The 19,322-nt window shown below is 37.8% G+C and overlaps 1 protein-coding gene across 1 annotated transcript in view; it reads right to left on the bottom strand.

Moving 5' to 3' along the window:
• LOC150080559 (uncharacterized) overlaps positions 1-19,322 on the bottom strand; it is a 92,610-nt gene that overhangs the window by 22,163 nt on the left and 51,125 nt on the right. The window contains exons 20-26 of the mRNA XM_090380735.1: positions 19,111-19,211; positions 17,483-17,554; positions 17,040-17,146; positions 14,916-14,988; positions 10,623-10,721; positions 1,288-1,467; positions 790-924 (exon numbers count right to left, since the gene is read on the bottom strand). Of these exons, the coding sequence (XP_090236861.1) occupies positions 790-924; positions 1,288-1,467; positions 10,623-10,721; positions 14,916-14,988; positions 17,040-17,146; positions 17,483-17,554; positions 19,111-19,211 (767 nt within the window). The remainder of the gene's footprint in view (positions 1-789; positions 925-1,287; positions 1,468-10,622; positions 10,722-14,915; positions 14,989-17,039; positions 17,147-17,482; positions 17,555-19,110; positions 19,212-19,322) is intronic.

Genomic DNA, 19,322 nt, shown 5'->3' with positions numbered 1-19,322 from the left:
TTCAAATTTATAACCTCTTTGGCTGTTTATATATGGATATCATCACGATGTAGTGGCAAACCATCCAAATGTGATACTTTGTTTACACCAAAGCAACTAAGGCTATTAGGCATTAATGTAATAGCACTGTAAGTTGTGTGTGGTGTTAAAACCTAACCGTCAGGAAGAAATAACCGGGCACTTCTCGGACCAAGAACGTCTAACTCGGCCACAGAAATGGAAATTTTCATACTCTTTCGTTGACTCTTTCAGTATGAAGTAATTTTTCTGACAATGAGTGTATCACGTAGAGTATGTCAACAAGATTGATACCATTTACAAGATAGATAGAACTAATGTCTCTTTGCCCTAGTACTCGAAACTGTTTTCCAGTTTGTGGCAAGTATTGTTGGAAATATTTCACTCACTACTTCATCAGAAAATTATTCAAGTGGTGTTGACCTTTATGGACAAGTCCTCGCCATCTTCAAAAGTTCATCTCTTTAGTGGTTCTCTTAAGCTCAAATCGGAACTGGAGGATCAGAAATTTGAACTCATTGCAACATAATGCCACATAACCAAATAAAGCAATTACGTATATGAATTTCATCTACGCTCATTTTTTATATAAGGGGCTAACTTCGTTCATTACTTATGTTCTGGAATAAGAGAAACACGAAACAAACTGAAAATAAGATTTACCAACTCTTATTTTTCACTTGAATAAACACCTTTTCCAGGACTTAGAAAAATAAAGTTACTTTCTTTCGATCTAATATTTGAGATAAAAATTTAGTTAAAATTCCTTACCAGCATGGGATGATTAAGTTCCCTTTGTAATTCCAGACAAAGCTTCTTAGCACTGTGGAATGTATCAAAGTTCAAGGCCTTCTGAGTATAATGTTTTTTTGCAGCTTTGAGCCATCTTCCACACATTAGGAGAGCCTTTGATTTAGAAAAGAAAAGAAAAGAAATTGAGAAATAAAGTTCAAAAGAGACATTTATACTTTTTTTTCACTTTTGATGTTAAATATTATACTTTCAAGTATTCTGAGCGATTCGCAATGTTAAAGCAAAGTACTGTACATACTAAATCAGCCTTTTTATGTTATTTATATGAGATGTAGTATTTTCACACCGAATTCAAATTGTCTCTAGCGAAGTATTTTTTAGTAATATAGTTTGTGCATAAATGCAGCTCAGTTATTTTATTCTTATCCGCGTTATGAGTCGGGTTCTGTGATCAACGTGTAAATTATAATTTAAGCAGGAAAATAAATAGCACGTGCCTTACAAAATGTTACTTACCGCTAGAAGGTTGAAGTTTATCTTGTGTAGGAAGGATTTGAATTTTGACGGTGGAGTGGAACCCCATCGTTCCTTACCCATTTCGAAAAGCTTAGGATCATCAATTATTCGCCCACAAAGGTTGATCATCATGCTAGTTATGAAATCCGGTCCGTTTTCTTCAATGCCACGGAATAAAGTCTAGAACAAAAACAAATCAAAAAAATATATATTATATATAGCAATTTTGTTGATAAAATTGATAGAAATAACTCATACATAAAGCTAAATTTTATGCGAATTTTAGAAATTTTTCATATTGATTAAAAATGCAACTACATAATATGCAAGTAGAATAAAAGACAGGGTGTTCCAAGTGGACATCGACATTCAATTTCTGTGATTGCCTTCAAGAAAGCTGAGACATAACTGGTTCTTGCTCTACGCTGCGTCAATTTTTTAAAAATGTTATTATACTATTACAAATATTTATTTCTTTTAAGCACTGTCATCTTTGGATATGCACTTAATGCATAATCTGTTAGCAATACTCGTCCCTGAGATTTACATTTAAAAAAATATGATAATTTATAAAAAGTATACAAGTATTTTGTAGTAAAAAACGCAATCCTTTTAAATACGGGAAAGTTTGTTTAGGTTACTTGACAGCATCTTTGAATTGCAGTTCCCTATGGATTGGAGATGTGGAAATATATCCCCAGTTCACAAAGGGGGAACAGAAGGTGACATGAGTAATTATCCTTCGATAACAGAAGGAATTTTTATGGGTATTTTTCAAAACGTGGCTGAGTTAGTCAGTCTCAGGCGAGGGTAGCATAGTTTTTTCTCCCGGATACATGGACATGTGGACATGTGTTTATGTAAGGGGCGGCTCCTAGAACGTCAGTTCAACTCCGCCTTGTATCTCTGTGAAGAACAGTGTCACTACAAATGGGCCAGATGTGTGTGACGGAGGTTTGTGTGTATTCTGTGTGTGTTCTGTTGTTATGTTCTGACCGCTTGGCTACCCAGAAGCATCAGTCACCTGGACAGATGATTCTGGGTACTCGTCCACACCACGGGAAGCTAGGCCAGTTCCAGTAGATGGGACACCTATGGTCTCAGAGTATGAGACAAAAAAAAAAAAAAAAAATTTTTCCTTCTCTGGGGCCCACTCCAGAGGAGAGAAATAAAAAAAAAAAAACAAAAACACGAAAGGAAGAGAAAGAAAGGGATAAAAATAATTAACTAAGATAACAAAAAAATAATAATAAAGAAAAAAAAAGTAAATAAATAGAAAAAAAAATAAAATAAATAAAAATAAATATATATACTAAGTATATATATATAGAACGGCCTCCGTAGCCGAGTGGGCAGGAGCGGGAGTGCAGTAGCACACGCTCTTTGAGTAGACCGGGGTTCAAGCCCCTGACTGCTGAATACGGTCGATCTGCCAACCACGCACTGGACCAGCGTGGCAGATTATGGTCCATTTCCCTCAGCATGAATTGTTGAGGAGGCTTCCACCCTGCAGTGGGTTGATAATGGCTGCACTTTACTTTTTTATATATATATATTGGTTTTTAGCATATATACGCAAACATACATGCATATATATATATCAAAAACTGAAAAGGGAAAAACCAAGGGAGGGGGAGGAGAGAGATCAAGAAAAGGGTAGACTTCCAGTTGTGCAACCATTAAGAACGGCAGCATCAAAACACTTCGGTGCCTCCAGCCAGATGGATTTGATCAACCTCGTATCACTGGAATCATACTTTTCCTTAGTTCAAAAACTTCTTTAGCAAATACCTGGAACATCTCAAACTTACTACAGTCTCTTAAAAATATAGCTTCTTCTCCTGGAGCTATACTCTCAAGAATTTCACTTATCGCTGTCCTGGCATTGTCATATATTGGACAATCATATGGTATGTGCCGCCGGCCTTCCCTGGCCCCGCAAAAACAAAGGTCCGTATTATTTAGTCCTAATGCATATAATTTCTCATTCTTTGACCCGTGCCCTATTAACAAAAATGATGACTGTAAACTAGGTGTGAACCAATTGCGAACCTTTTTATCATTCAGAAAAGTCACGTTCGGATAAACAAGTTGGTCACTCTTCCAGTAGGTATGGTATCCCATCTTGTCTGCCATAAATTGATTATTTCATTCATACATCTTTTGTTTTCGCCTCTACAGTCAGAGCGAATATTTATCTCTATACCAAAAAGTTCTGTAGGAATTTCCCTCTTAATACGGTAGCAAAAACCATGATACAACAAATGTAGATCCAAGGGTAGCGCTCCGGCCAACACCTGCAGCGCGGCAGTGGACACCGTTCTGTACACTCTTAGAATACCAAGAAGCATGATGCGTTGTATGGAATTTAGTTTAGCCCGAAACGTAGCTATATTAACTCTATGGAACCAGGCTCCTGCAGCGTACGTAGTGATAGGAAGAAATACTGCCTTGTAATACAGAAACAGTGTTTTATGTGATAGGCCCCAGTCAGACTTTGAAATTCTAATGATAGCACCAGAAAATTTCCTGATTTTATTGCTTAAATATAATAAGTGCTGGTGAAATGATAACTTACTGTCCACAATAATTCCCAGGTATTTGATATCAAGGACCATAAGTAACTGTACACCATTCAACTTGATCTGAGGAGGTCGATTTATATCTAAAGCCGTTTTAAATAACATCATTTTAGTTTTGTAAGGACTAATAGCAAGCTTAAAGCTTTGAGCCCAAGAACTTAAGTCTGTCAGCACACTACTAGCTCTCTGTTCTAAGAGTGAGCGCGATCGTCCTGCAGTTATAATTGTCAGATCGTCTGCAAATGCCAGCACCTTACAATTAGGGAATGTGCGAACCAACAAATTCTGTAAAACTAGGTTCTAAATAAGGAGTCCCAAGACGGAGCCTTGAGGACATCCTCTCACAACCTGTTTTCGTATCTCAAAGTGCTTGGACTTCACTAGCACATATCTATTTGAAAAGTAACTCTTGAAAAGCATATATAATTCATTGGAACAATCAGCGTTTCTTAACTGAGCCATCGCTGCCTCCCACCAAACAGTATCAAATGCCCCTTCGAAATCCACGTACATTGCTAATTCATATTTGGATGTAGAATTCTCAATATGCGTTCGAAATGCCACTAGACAATCTTCACAGGATTTCCCAGGAGTGAACCCATATTGCTGAGGCGATATCATATCCTGCTGCACTAGCAGGTCGGTTACCCGTAATGCCATTAACCTTTCAAGGATTTTACCAAGGTTTGCCAAAAGAGCGAGAGGACGATATGATTTAGGTTCAGTTAGTGGCTTCCCAGGTTTTCTAACTAACTTCAATAATGCAATCTTCCACTACGTTGGAAACAGCCCTTCTGTTAGACATTTATTAAACATTAATAAAAGGATATTAGGTAACGACTTGTAGAACCTCGTTATAAATATATTCTCGACTAAATCAAGTCCAGGACATTTTGTGAGATTAAGCTTCTTCAAAACTCTTGTAAGTTCCTCCATCGTAAACTCCGCAGTATTTTCTCTAGCTACATAGAGCCGATTATCTCTACGTATGCCAGTTTGATACTCAGTATCTTCCTGAGGATCGTCAGTTGGAAATAACTTACTTAATATCTCAACGGAGTCCTTCCAACCAATAGTCTCACTGATATCCGTGGTTACAGTATTAAACACTTCCCCATACCTGAATTTGTCACGTGACAGTTTATATAGTAAACCCCATGGGTTAGAATTTCCCGATTCTTTCACAAAAAGTGTCCATGTCGCCCGTTTCTGATCAGCTATCTTCCTACTGTAGTTGTTTTTTAAGGACAAATACTCATCGTGCAGCCTTGCAACCTCGGAGGACCAATGTCTGTGGCGTTGATACTGTCTTCTAGCCCTGTTTACTGCTCGCCTTAATACTGTTAACTCTGAAGTCCACCAAGGACAGGATTTCGATCTAGCAACTTTCTTCTTACCAGCCTTGTACGCTGCTCTTATAATTGAAGCCTGTATAAATACAGCAAGAGAGTCAGCCGAATATTTTATTAGCTGACGTTGCCTTATCACAGAGAAGTTCATAAGAATTGATGCATCGAACGCAGACCAATCAATTGTTTTCAGTGAGAACCGAACCAACCCAGGCACTCGATGTTGACGAACTAAAGTTGTAACAGTTTTTACATAAAAAGGAGATAACTCTATGGTCACTAGATGTCCAGTCAGAGATAACTCGCCAATCATAGATGTAGTGTCGTAGGCCAGAAGTTACTATAGTTACATCAATGTTGGACTGCCCCATAGGTCCAGAGAATGTGGCCGGCTGATTGGATATATTCATCACATATAAATTGTGATTAAATATAAATTCTTCAAGCAGACCACCTCTCCCATCTGTTGTAGAACTATGCCATAGACTTGATTTAGCATTTGCATCAGTAGTGATTATTACGTGATTAGGCTTCAACATAAATAGTGCATGTTCCAGATAATCCAAAGAGCTATTAAAATCCATTGATGGAGGACAATATAATGAAATAAAATAAAATTGCAATGTTGTTGTTGCAATCATTACGCATGTAGCACATTGATTACACAACCCGTGTATCACCACAATATCTAAATCGTTATTGGGAAAATCGAGTATTTCGTCCAGCAACAGAAAATCGACCACAGAACACAAGCAATTTACAGACAATATACACCGAGCAGCATGCCAGTCCCCGATTCTCTTAAAAGCCAATAACCATAACAACAAGAATCTTCTCATCCCCCACCCCTTTAGTGTACTATAGTGTTAGATAGTGATCCAGAGTTTCCTTCATTAAGTATTGTAAAAACTTGCAGCATATAGAGCAATTTCTCAGCGTGTTCTAATGCTGCTCAGATGCACTTGTCCCATCAAGACTTAACAGTTCCTTTAAAATTTATTCAGAGGCCGACAAATTTGAGTACAGCCCTTTCCAATGGAGTGATAAATTACGAACCATTATATGTCACGAGGAGTAGACACTCGAAGACATTACTTTTGTCTTTATTGTTATTTCTGACTGAATCCTTATGGTCACATTGACCGAAAACACCGTGTTCCTGTGGTAAAGTTGTATCTTTTTATAACGTTCTCGGGGACATGTCCCTATCATCTACCTCAGAGTACCACTTAGCAATCATTATCTGGTTTTCCATTCAATTCGGAAAATGTTCAGCTCTGACAGCGCAGTTAATTGTACGCTGTCATTTACTGATACACAGAAATTTTGAAATCTTCCATCCATTTGCTAGTTATTTCTTAAATCTTCCGTAAATTTCAACTGGTTTCGTTTCATCCTTTCATTCATCATCATCATCATCAGCCATTTTCAATCCTCTGCAGGATGAAGGCCTCTCCAGTAACTTTCCAGTTCCCCCTGTTTTGAGCACTGGCCATCCATTTACTACCTACAAATTCATGAATTTCATTTATCCATCTCCGCCTTTGTCTTCCAGGTTTTCTTCTAGCTCCTCTTGGATACCATTCTGTTATTTTCTTAGTCCATCTGTCATCATGTCTTCGAGCTATGTGTCCTGCCCAAGACCATTTTAGTTCTTTAGTTTTGATAAGAATGTCCTTTACTTGAGTTTTCTGCCTAATCCATGTGTTTCTCTTCTTATCTAACAGTCTGATTCCCAATATAATTCGTTCCATTCTTCGCTGTGTAGTTCTCAGCTTCTCTTCCATTCTTTTGGTGAGTGCCCAAGTTTCACTTCCATAAGTCATGGTGGGGAGTATACATTGGTTCATTATTTTACGTTTCAGACAAACTGGGATATTGCTCTTCAGTATGTGACTATATTTCCTCAATGCTATCCATCAAAAATTTATTCTTCTCTTGACTTCCAGCCATTTATCATTATTACAGCTAATAACTCCCAGATAAGTGTATGACTCCACCTTTTCAATTACTGCTCCTTCAATCATTATTTCCCTTTATGTGGCATACTTTTACTTTTGTTTTAGCCATATTCATCTTTAGTCCAAAATCCTTACTAACTGTGCATAACTGATTAAGATTTTCCTCTAATTCTTTGGGATCGTGGCTTATGACCACAATGTCATCTGCAAATCGTAAATGGTTTAGGTACTCTCCGTTCACATTGACTCCTTTCTGCGACCAGTCTAATCTTCTAAAAGCCTCCTCAAGGGCAGCAGTAAACAGCTTCGGAGATATTGTGTCTCCTTGTCGAACTCCTTTCTCAATTTTAAATTTCCTACTCTCTTTGTCTAGTCTAATAAAGGAGGTAGCACTCTCATATATTTCCTTCAAAATCATAATATATGGGGTATCTATTCCTTGTCTTTCCAGTGCCCGAAACACTGCCTTATGCTGTATGGAGTCAAATGCCTTTTCATAATCCACAAATGCCAGGCATAATGGTGTTTTATATTCATTTGCTTTCTCCATTAGCTGTGATATTACGTGAAGGTGATCCATAGTTGACAATCCTGTCCTAAAGCCAGCTTGCTGTTTCAGTTGATTCTCATCAGGTATTCTTTCTAATCTGTTAGTAATGACCCTTGTGAACAACTTGTAGATGTGGGATAATAAGCTAATTGGTCTATAATTTGCAATTTCTGATTTATCTCCTTTCTTATGCAGCAAAACTATGATTGCATTATTCCACTGCTTAGGCGTCACACCTTTTCTAATGCACTTAGTGAAGAGCCTTGCCAGTTTTTGTGTTATGTCTCTTCCTCCCAATTTTAACAACTCTACAGTAACTTCATCTTCTCCCGGGGCTTTCTGATTCTTCATTTTCTTCAATGCATGTTCTACCTCATCAGGAAGAATATCGGGTATGTCATATGTGTTGCTACTTTGCAATCCATATTCCCCACTGCTGTCATCATTCCCCTGCTCCTTGTATAATTCTCTATAGTAGTCTTCTGCTATTTGAATTATGCCTTCTCTGCTGTTTATAAGTACACCATCGCTATTCTTCAGTTTCAGTATCATTTGTCTTTCTGTATTACTGCTCATGGCTGCTGATTTAAATCCTTTGTTTTCCCTTAATGCTTGTTCTACTTTTCTTGTGTTAAATCTTCTTATGTCCTCTCTGAGTCTCTTTCTAATGGCTTTGCATAACTCAGTATACTCAATTTTCTCCCTGTCAGTGTTTTTCTTGCTTTTCATTTGTCTTCTTCGGTTCATCATGACAAGTGTTTCTTGACTAATTTTTTCTTCTTTGGATTTCTTTTTCCCTATAGGTTTCTTGGGCTTTATCACTTTCAGAAAGTTGTAATATTCCTCGTCAATATCTTGGTCCTGAGCAGTCTGCAGAAGCTCAAACGTGTTCTTAAGTTCCAGTACATACTGCTTTTTCTCCTCTTCTGTTATCTCAAAGACCTTTGTATTATTTACTCGAGTCAGTTTTTTCCTTTCCTTTCCTACATCTATATCAAGTGTACATCTTACCATTCTGTGATCACTTCCAACATTTACCTTATTCAGGACGGTAACATCATTCACAATATATCTTCTGTTAGTGAGGATGAAGTCGATTTCATTAGTAGTTAATCAATTTGGACTCTTCCATGTCCACTTTCTGTTCACCCTTTTCTTGAAAAAAGTGTTCATTACTGACAGTCCTTGAGATTCTGAAAATTCCACAAGTCTTTCACCTCTTTCATTTCTTTCACCAATTCCAAAATTTCCTATAGTTCCCCTTTCTGCACTGTTTTGTCTTTTTCCAACCTTAGCATTGAGGTCCCCCATAATAATAGTGTAGTGGGTTTTCTGCTCATCTAGAAGACTCTCAATTTCAGTGTACATTTCTTCAACCTCTTCATCATCATGGCTCGATGTTGGTGCATAAATCATTATAATCTTTAGCTTGTACCTCTTAGAAATCTTGAATATTAGTCTTGACACCCTTGGTGATATACTTTTGAATTCCAAAGTGTTGTTTTTAAAATCTTTATGGAGCAGAAACCCAACTCCACCTTCACTCCTTTCACTGCTTCCATTGACACCCTTGGTGATATACCTTTGAATTCCAAAATGTTGTTTTTAAAATCTTTATGGAGCAGAATCCCAACTCCATCTTCACTCCTTTCACTGCTTCCATTGGTGTACAGCAGATTTCCACTTGATAAACTTATAAGTGATAAATTTCTTCTTCTTGTTTCAGCCAAACCGATGATGTTCCAATTCACATTTTCTAATTCCTTTTCCAGCTCTAATATCCTGTCTTCACCGATGAGTGATCTAACGTTATTTATTTATTATTATTATTTTGATAAATTTCTTCTTCTTGTTTCAGCCAAACCGATGATGTTCCAATTCACATTTTCTAATTCCTTTTCCAGCTCTAATATCCTGTCTTCACCGATGAGTGATCTAACGTTATTTATTTATTATTATTATTTTAGGGTTCCCGTAATTAAATACATTAACCCATATTTGTTTCTGTAAATTGCGTATGTTGCGATTTGCCTGTTTTGCTGGACGAAAAAAACCCCAGTTACTGGGGAGAAAAACCTTGCTATCTACGCCTGAGACCAACTAACTCAGCCACGGAGTGAAAAAAGCCCACTAAAGTTCCTCGCGTCATCGACGGGATTCGAACCCATGCCTTTTCCACCCGGTGTGGGGAGGACGGTGACGATACCACTGTGCTACTCGCGCAGACCGGATCTAACGTTATAACAGGCCAAGTTCAGTTTCCGTGCATGGCAGCCTGGTCGTACCCAGAGATTCTTAGCACCCTCTGCTTCCACTCTGATCCTCTCGCTGCCGTAAGAGGGAGAGTGAAAGCTGCTGGGGACTGAGGGCCATTCGTTCTGTCGTGCTGTCATATGTTGGGGCTTTGGTCTTTTCCTCTTCACACTGACCAGGCGTCTTGAAGAGAACCACTCTACACGTTCGTTGCCACCTAAGTGGCGTAACAGGGCTTACCATCGAGAAGGTGTGCATGAATGGATTTCAGGGAGGCAGGCCAACCGGACTCCTCCTAAATCTTCTGTAATAGAGAGATATTGGATCCATCAGTGTCTGATAACACACAGGATACCTGTTCCCCTCTAAGCCCCTTTAAGTGAGTTGTTGCAACCAGAAGACATTGCCTGATGCCATCTTGGTTACTCTTTTTGCAGTAGGTGCCTACGGACCCACTTTTATCTATTTCCATTAATCCCACACGAACTTTACACCTCCAGCAATATTTGACACTTTCCTAGAAACAAATTGAGCGTAGAACTCGAATAGCAGTTTCAAAAGAAATGAGAATAGACACTACAAGAAAACTATCTTTAATTTCTGGTATTTAACGTTTACCTAAAACATTGAAAATACTTACGTCAACTAGGTTTAACATCATGACATTACAGGATGACGTCATACCTTGACGATAATATGGATTAGCTGAACGGTCGTTTCTTTCTCTTCTTTCAATGAGCTGTGATAGAGAAAGCATCTTTTATCAATGTAATATTGCTATCCAAAGATCATATTCAATTTTATTACAAGTTATTTTAAAACTATTTTCATATCATTTGCCCGACTGGCTTTAGAGATGATATATTCTAAAATAAAATGTATTATTACAACCTCTATGTTCATCATCCATTCAAGGATTTAGGCTAGGTGGCCTGTTCCGGTCTCAGTCCATCTTTTCTTCGGACGTCCAGGATCTCTTCTGCCAACTGGCTGATATTTCATAATCTTCTTTGCTGCATGCATCCTATCCAGAGTAGGAGACCGGCGGAATTACTTAGCAAGTACAGGTCACTGTTGAAAAAGAGCCGTGAATTAGGGTTGAATTTGAAAGTGTCTGCAATTCTGCCCAGACACGATAGGAGGGAGTATATGATGAGAGCCTTGTCGATCAATTCGGCCCTGGAGGGATTGTGCAAGGCTCAAGGGGTAGAATTTTTTTCAGCCTGGACTGTACTTGTTAACAGGAGAGATTGCTTCTACAGGGATGGGATACACTTAAATAGAAAGTGTGCAAGAATATTTGCTGATGCTATCGAGGCAGTGTTAGGTGGGTCGGAAAACTGCTAGTTGGGGGGGGATACAAGGACTAATAGATTAACAGTAGCCACTGGCAGAGGTGGAAGTGATTCTTGCACTGCTTCTATTGAAATGAGCAGAAGCCTGAAAAACAAGATGCAGGATATTTCAGAGACTGCTGGGAGTCATTGCGGTACAAGTAAACACATGGGTTGTGTTAGGGTAGCTAAGAATAGAAACAGGTGCATGTATACCTGCGTGTACACCAATGCTAGGAGTTTGGTAAATAAATTTGATGAATTTGAGGTATTCCTCAAAACATCAAAGGCAGATATTGTTGGGATATCAGAGACGTGGTGTCACACAGATATAAGTAATGCGGAACTGGAATTTGGGGAATACAATGTGTATAGAAAGGATAGACAGGACAGGAGGGGAGGAGGGGTTATGCTATTAATTAAGAAACACATAAAGTCCAAGGAAGTGAAGCCAGTCGACATCGATGGACAGGGCAGTGTCGAGTCAGTTTGGTGTGACATAAGTATAGGGAAATCAAAATTGAGAGTAGGAGTGTGCTATAGGCCTAATGACTCTGATGAGTATAATAAGATATTGTACAGGGAAATAGAGTGGGCCAGTAAATCAGAGACTCTTATAATGGGAGATTTTAATTTCCCAGATATTGACTGGAATTTGTGGGTTGGTCACTCGTACACTAGCAAGGCTTTTGTGGATTTATTGGATGATTGTTTTCTACATCAGCATGTTCGTGAGGCAACAAGAGGGAGCAATACTCTTGATCTGATTATCAGTAGTGATTCTTCATGCATTAAGAACCTGCAGATAAATGAACCACTAGGTGGCAGTGATCCCAGTGTGTTGAAGTGGGATTTACTCAAGGAGGTAACTACCATCAGAGGTAAAGGGAAGGGTTTTTGTTTTCGTAAAGGCGACTATGATGGTCTGAGACAGTATTTAAATTCTATACAGTGGGACCAACTGATGATGTTACCAACAGTAAACGCAAAATGGGAAGCATTCAAGGAACTAATCTTGGAGGCTACCAGGCTTTACATACCAACTAAGAAATATTGTTCAAGGTTTAGGCCTAAATGGTTGTCAGATGAACTAATGAGACATGTGGCAGAGAAGAAAAATGCATGGGATACATACAAATTAATGGGTGACATGGAAGCCTATGATAGATATAATTTGGTCTGTAACCAAGTCACAAAGGAGATTAGGCAGGCAAAGGCAGACTACGAAACATCCTTGGCAAAGGATGCAAAGAAAAACAGAAAAGAGTTCTTTACATATTTACAACTCAAGAAGGAAAGGGATGAATCAGATTGGTCCACTGGATATTGATGGTTCAACAGTTGAGGATCCTGCTCAGGTACATTCATGCATGAGGAGTTATTCAGGAAGGAGAATGATGCAGGTAAAGTAAACATTGGCAGTGAGCTGGATGATTTTGTAATAACTGAGAGGAGAGTGGAGGAGAGACTGTTGAGGATAAACATAAAAAAGGCACCTGGGGTGGATGGGATCTATCCAGTTATATTAAAGGAGGCAGCAAAGGAAGTAAACAAACCCCTAGCCATAATTATGAGAGCTTCTTTGGACTCAGGGGAGGTACCCATAGACTGGAGATGTGCAAATGTGACCCCAATTCACAAAGGAGGATCAAAGGCTGACACAAGTAATTATAGACCTGTTAGTTTAACTTCTGTTCCAGGTAAATTAATGGAGGCACTGGTTAAAGAAGCACTGCAGCATCATCTAGACAAGAATTCAATTATAGCTCAGACGCAGCATGGGTTTGTTAAGGGCAGGGTCTTGCCTGACCAATTTGATTGGATACTATGATGTAGTCACAAAAGAACTGGATGCAGGGAATAACTTTGATATTATATATTTGGATCTTAGAAAGGCTTTTGATACTGTTGCGCATGGAAGACTGCTGCACAAATTGGAGCAGTGTGGCATTGGAGGCAAATTGCTGCTATGGATAAGGGGATGGTTGAGTGGCAGAAGATAGAGAGTGGTAATCAATGAACACTGCTCAACGTGGACTAATGTTATTAGTGGAGTTCCTCAGGGTTCAGTGTTGGGTCCGTTGTTGTTTTCGGTGTTTATGAATGATATTGATGATGGGATATCAAGTTTAATGTCCAAGTTTGCAGATGATACAAAGGTTGGAAGGGTTGTTAAGGACACTACTGACGCTATGCTGCTGCAACAGGATCTGGAAAGGTTGAACAGATGGGCTGAGAGGTGGCAAATGAAGTTTAACATTGACAAATGTAAAGTACTACATATGGGAAACAGTAATCCCAGAGCAACGTATCAACTCTGCGGTACTGCACTGACAGTGGTGGAGAATGAAAAGGACCTGGGGGTAATTGTGCAGACAGATATGAAGTTCTCTGAGCAGTGCAGACGAGCTGCAAGAGTAGCTCATGGTGTCTTGTCAATGATATACAGGAATTTTTCTAGCAGGGATAAGGAGGTGATTATTCCCTTGTATAAGGCAATGGTTAGGTCACATCTTGAGTACTGTATACAGGTCTGAGGCCTCATTTCAAGAAGGATGTAGAGCTGCTGGATCGGGTACAGAGAAGGGCAACAAGATTAGTGAATGGAACAAAGGGTTGCTCTTACGGAGAAAGGCTTAAGTTTTGCAAATTACAGAGTCTGGAGACTAGGCACCTGCGAGGTGATCTGATAGAGGTGTATAAGGCTTTGAATGGTTTGAGCATGCTCAATGCCAATGGGATTCTTCATCTTGCTCAGAATAATCACCTCAGAGGGCATAAATTCAAATTGAGGAAGGACGGATGTCGGATAGATGTGCGGAAATTTACCTTTGGCCAGCGGGTGGTTGGTTGGTGGAACCGACTTCCATCACTTGTTGTTGAAGTTGATAGCCTAAACAAATTTAAAGCTCAACTGGACAGGTATTTCGAACGAACGGAGGGGTGAAATGGGAGTGGTGTTTGTTTTTTTTTTTTTTTTTTTTTGGCTGATGCTGAATAAGCTTGCTTTCTTGCATCATATGCCTCTACTAATGCTAATGCTAATGCTAATGCTAATGCTATCCAAATTATTAATCCATTTTCCACTCTATTTGTAGATTCTATCTAGTATTGTATCAATACTTAATTCTTTACGAATATCAGAACTTTTCTTATTGTGCAATAATCTATAGCCACTGATCTATGCCACCTATAGCCACATCTATAGCCTCTATGTTAAATTTCCATAACAGTTCACGCAGAACAGAGCCTTTTACGATATAATCTGTAAGTAGCACTCAAGCTAAGTTTGCACTTCAGAAGTTGTGCGGAGAGTAAGAAATGTGTGAATAAATGAGTAAAACGTATAGGAAATACGCGGATCGCATAGCCAAGAAAAAGTTGAAGTTGAAGAATCAATAAGGAAAAAAAAAGTATGTCCGTGAACCGCATCTCTATAAAGGAAACCTAATTGTCGAAAGTTGCACAAGAGACTTAGCCGGCAGCCTGTGAAATGTTTTTATTACTATTACTTCTTCCACTACCACTTCCTCCATACAGAAATAATAATGTTAAAGAATGTTATGAAATTGGCAATGAGATTTAAAATATACACTTACTTGAAATCCCAGCCCAACTATCTGTTGTATATAATACAGACTCATAGGACTGAAAGCTCCTGGGGCCACCTCTCTGCCATTAAAAACATAAAAGTAATTAATTAATTTGATATAAATATATTCGTTTGTTTATAACTAATTTTCAAAGTCACTACTAAAAGCCTCCTAAAGCTACGTTTTTATTGTATTTATTATCCGCTTTTGCTCCAATTATTTTAAACCTTCCATTCATGAGAACCTAGGAACTTTTCCTTCTTTTACCAAATCCTTAATAACTCAGAATTGTTCAAAAACAGAAATATGAATGTCACACAAGAGCCACCCAGAATATAAATTAATCTGCTGAAGAAGTGTATATTCGTGAATTGTGTGTGTTCTCTAGTTTATTTGTATGTTTTGCTGAACGAAAAACCCAAATTTCCGCGGTCTCAGTTGTAGCCTTGCTGGCTAAAACTGAAACCGACTAACTCGGCCACAAAGTAAAAAAAGCCCATAAACGTTTGTCGCGACATTGACGGGATTTGAACCCGGGCCTTTTCCAAGTGATGAAAGAGGGTGACGATACCACTGTGCCGCTCAGGCTATTCGAAAAGAGATGACATTGCCTGACGACAGCTTGATTATCCATACTTTTATGTGACACGAGTTCTTCCCAATTGCCCCCATTCCCATCCCAAATTTTGCCCACCAACAGCATTTGCTACTTTTTCTAGAAATAAAATTTTCACTGACCTTTTGACAGATTTAACCTAAATTCTGTACCAGGATTTAAATCAAATTACGAGACCGAACAGTACTTCAGTCGAGAAGGTAGAAATCACTGATGTCATCTGACGTTGGTCTCTAACAGAAGTATGTAATTTTTTCTCCCAGTAAATTAGTTTTTCATACCTCAAACAGTAAGATTACTGCTTAATAAAGCAATTTACAGATAATTTATGCTGATGCTTCATGGCCTTAATTGCCTACTAAGGAAGACCGAGTCCAATTTTAAATCCCGTGTTCTCTGCAGCGCCGTTATAATGGTTTAATGAATTTTCCGCAAATGGGAAATACGATTCCCATAACCAGAAATTGGAGTCAAACAATAAAGTGATCCATCACCAAACCAAATAAAAATTAAATAAACTACAAAAATTGCAAATTACTATGTAATTGCTGGGACTGCTTGGGAATATCTTTAAGGAAATCTAATATCATAAATACAAAACTGCCTGTTTCCCCAACGCTTAACTTATAATTAGTGAATAAAATCGGAACCTCACCTTATACTAATGCAACAAAATAGATATAAGGTGGTAGATGACTTTCATCAACCGGTGAAATACCACCACTTTGCTTATTGGAGGCTTGAAGTGGTGAAACCCATGTTTAGTCTCTAGAGCAAAGTTTCAGGCACTCCCCCCCCCCCCCCATACTTCTCCTTCAACCCATGCACGGTACTAAGTACTATAGGTTTTGATACCTTTCGTGTTTGGGGTTTTCATAAAAAAAAATAATAATATGGAGAGAGTTAGAAGGTAAAAATTAAATAATAAAAAAACTACCTGTTTTTATTTTTATTAAAGTTAAAAACATCAAAGCAATGCCCTAGTTTTCCATCGCACTCTTAGATTAACCAGTTCCATGCTTAATGGCCAACAATAGCATTGAGATGGAATGAATTCATACATAGAGAGAAGATAATCGATAAAATTACCCGGATTTTTATGGGAATTTCGAGAACGAAAGGTAGCAGGACTTAGTACACAATATATGGGTTGAAGGGTTGAGAAGACAGAAGATATTGTTTTCATTAAGATTGTACCGTTAATTTGGGTATGATTTATTAAACAGGTATAATGTTGGAATAAATTCGATTAAACAATCTATATATTGTCGTCCTCTCTTATTACAAATATCTAACAGATTTCAATCAATCATTTCAATTTACCAAAGTACGAATAGATTAAAACAAAGAGAAAAAAATAGGAATAAAGTAATAGCAAAAATAGAATGGGCAGTCATTTTTACGGAGCATTTATTTATTTTAAAGGAAACTTTAAAGAGATTATTGTTGGTGCAATGAATACTCATTACTTATATTCAAGCTTTTATTAATGAAGATTTTGGAGAGAGCATTACCCAACGTGCATTGTCCCGATATACTCTTCCTCTGTTCTTATAGCTGTGTCGAATTCGTGTTTAATTTCAAAATCGCTTTCAATGTCAATCGATGTCACTGGTCTAGACTGAAAGATAAACAATTAATTAAAAGTTAGCAGCCAGCACTGAAAGTCAAACAAATCCAGGCACGATTGTTATTTTTTAACATCAAAATCTGAATTTTTTAACAAAATTTTCCAATATTAAATGTAATTTCACACTTCATGCAGTTAATATTTCAACACTAATTGTTTTAGTGATAATCACAATACAAAACCTGAATATTATATTAAGTTCTAAATTATTCAAATTATAAGTCAGTGAAGTGTAATTTAGGAAATTTCAAGCTGTAATTTAAAACTTCAATATTGCTAATTACCTAACGCCAATCCATTTTGATTTCACTGCGTTTATGCACATACCTGTAAAAGGTAGATCTGATCTCCGGCTAAACCCCACTCTATATCTCTTGGTGTTGAATGCTGGTCTTCTACCTGAGGATTATTCCAAAACATTACTGAAGTGGTCTATTATGTGACATACAGATAATGTTACTTAAAATAAATGTTTAAGGTTATATTAAATTAAATGCATTGAATTACAGAGCAGTAACTTACAGTTTATAGTTTAATACAGACATATTTTAAGAGCAAAGGATTTATTAACGTGCATTACAAATTGCGAGAGCATTTCTTTATTGCTTACTGAATGAAATATTAGGGTGAACTGAAACTTTGCTGAGGAATCCATGAACTATAAATTCCATTCGATTTATTCCATTATGAGCAGTTACGTTCTGTCAAGAAACATCTCTTCGAAGTGCTAAATGGTTCGTTAAATGTTAAATGGTTCGAAGTGTTAAATGGTTCAGCAAAACGGAGGACAGCCATTACATTCTAAGATACAGTTCCCTGACTTCTGGTCCACTAGTATGTAACATGCGGTCCATGCAATGATCAAAGATCAAAAGAAGTAAATCAAGAGGGGGTTGCTAAGTCAGTAACTAGGCTTGCTGGCTATTGTTATTGTTTTTGTAGTATGATTTCAGGAGCATCAGCGAGTGAGTCAATATTGCTCTGTGTTTACTGTTCTATGGTCGATTTTTTTTTGCTGGAAGAAAACCCCTAGTTCCCTGGAGAAAAAACCATGCTACCTCTCGCCTAAGACCGACTAATTTAGGCACGTTGTGAAAAAGGCCCATAAAATTCCTAACCTCATCAACGGGACTCGAACTCAATTGTTTTCCACCTAGTGTGGGGGAGTACGACGATTCTACCAACTGTACTACCACGAGGACGGCTTACTGGCTCCATATGGAGTACGTAAGAAGAAAAAGGACTAGTGAGGGACCTAGAACCAATCATTGCTTTTCTTGCTATACCCTTGTTCATTTTATAATAAACATGATTTAGTTAATATTGACTGAATACACGTTAATAAAACTTCCGTAATAATAAATTAAGATTACTTCCATTATTTCAATAAAACAAAAAATGGAAAAACAGGACGGTTGTTGACGTAACATTTATTCAATTGAAACGCGATCATAGCGTTGGAAAGGTTAAGAATCATTACTCTAAGAAAAACATAAGTAATTCTGTAATTTTCCTTTTCCATTTATCATTTTTATAGCAGTCTATTCTGTTAACCAATAACGATATAGTGAAATAGTTATTATGATTATATTATTATGTATAATATTAATATCATAGTAGTGAATATAATATTATTATAGTGAAAAAGTTAATATGAATAGTTTTTGAATCTACTCCAGTACATTTATTGAATCGAAAAGCAAACTTTCGAAACAGTCGCACAAAGAAAGTAAAGCCTGTACACATCTTCGCGCCTGGGCATAATTGAGGTAAGATATACGTAATCAATGACTGGTTTAAGCAAGTTCAATTGTTCAGTGTAAGGAAACCAGAAGAAAGGTAAACGCGTGTACCAACAACGAGAAAATTTGATTTCATGCGGCTCTGGAAACGGCCTTCGCATAAGAATTTAGCAATGACTCTGTGCCACAAAGTGGTCACATCCGTTTACCTACCAGCAGACCCACTTGTCCCAGACGAAGAGCTTGATTCCTTGACAGGCAACATTTCTGGGCATCGGATGGTTTTACGTCTTCTTCTCGAACTCCACCACTCTCTAAATACGAAAAGTCAACACTTATAGTAGCATGTACTTGAGGTTCTTCATTAATTTAACAGAAAAGAGAGAATAATAATGATTTGAGCGAAAGAGTATCACCCAGAAAAA

This window comes from Mastigoproctus giganteus, chromosome 9 (assembly GCF_048544385.1).
Source record: "Mastigoproctus giganteus isolate SK-2022 chromosome 9, ASM4854438v1, whole genome shotgun sequence".
NCBI classification, from domain to species: domain Eukaryota; kingdom Metazoa; phylum Arthropoda; class Arachnida; order Uropygi; family Thelyphonidae; genus Mastigoproctus; species Mastigoproctus giganteus.
The sequence above is the reverse complement of the archived record's forward strand: the minus strand, read 5'-3'. Positions and strand labels throughout refer to the sequence as shown.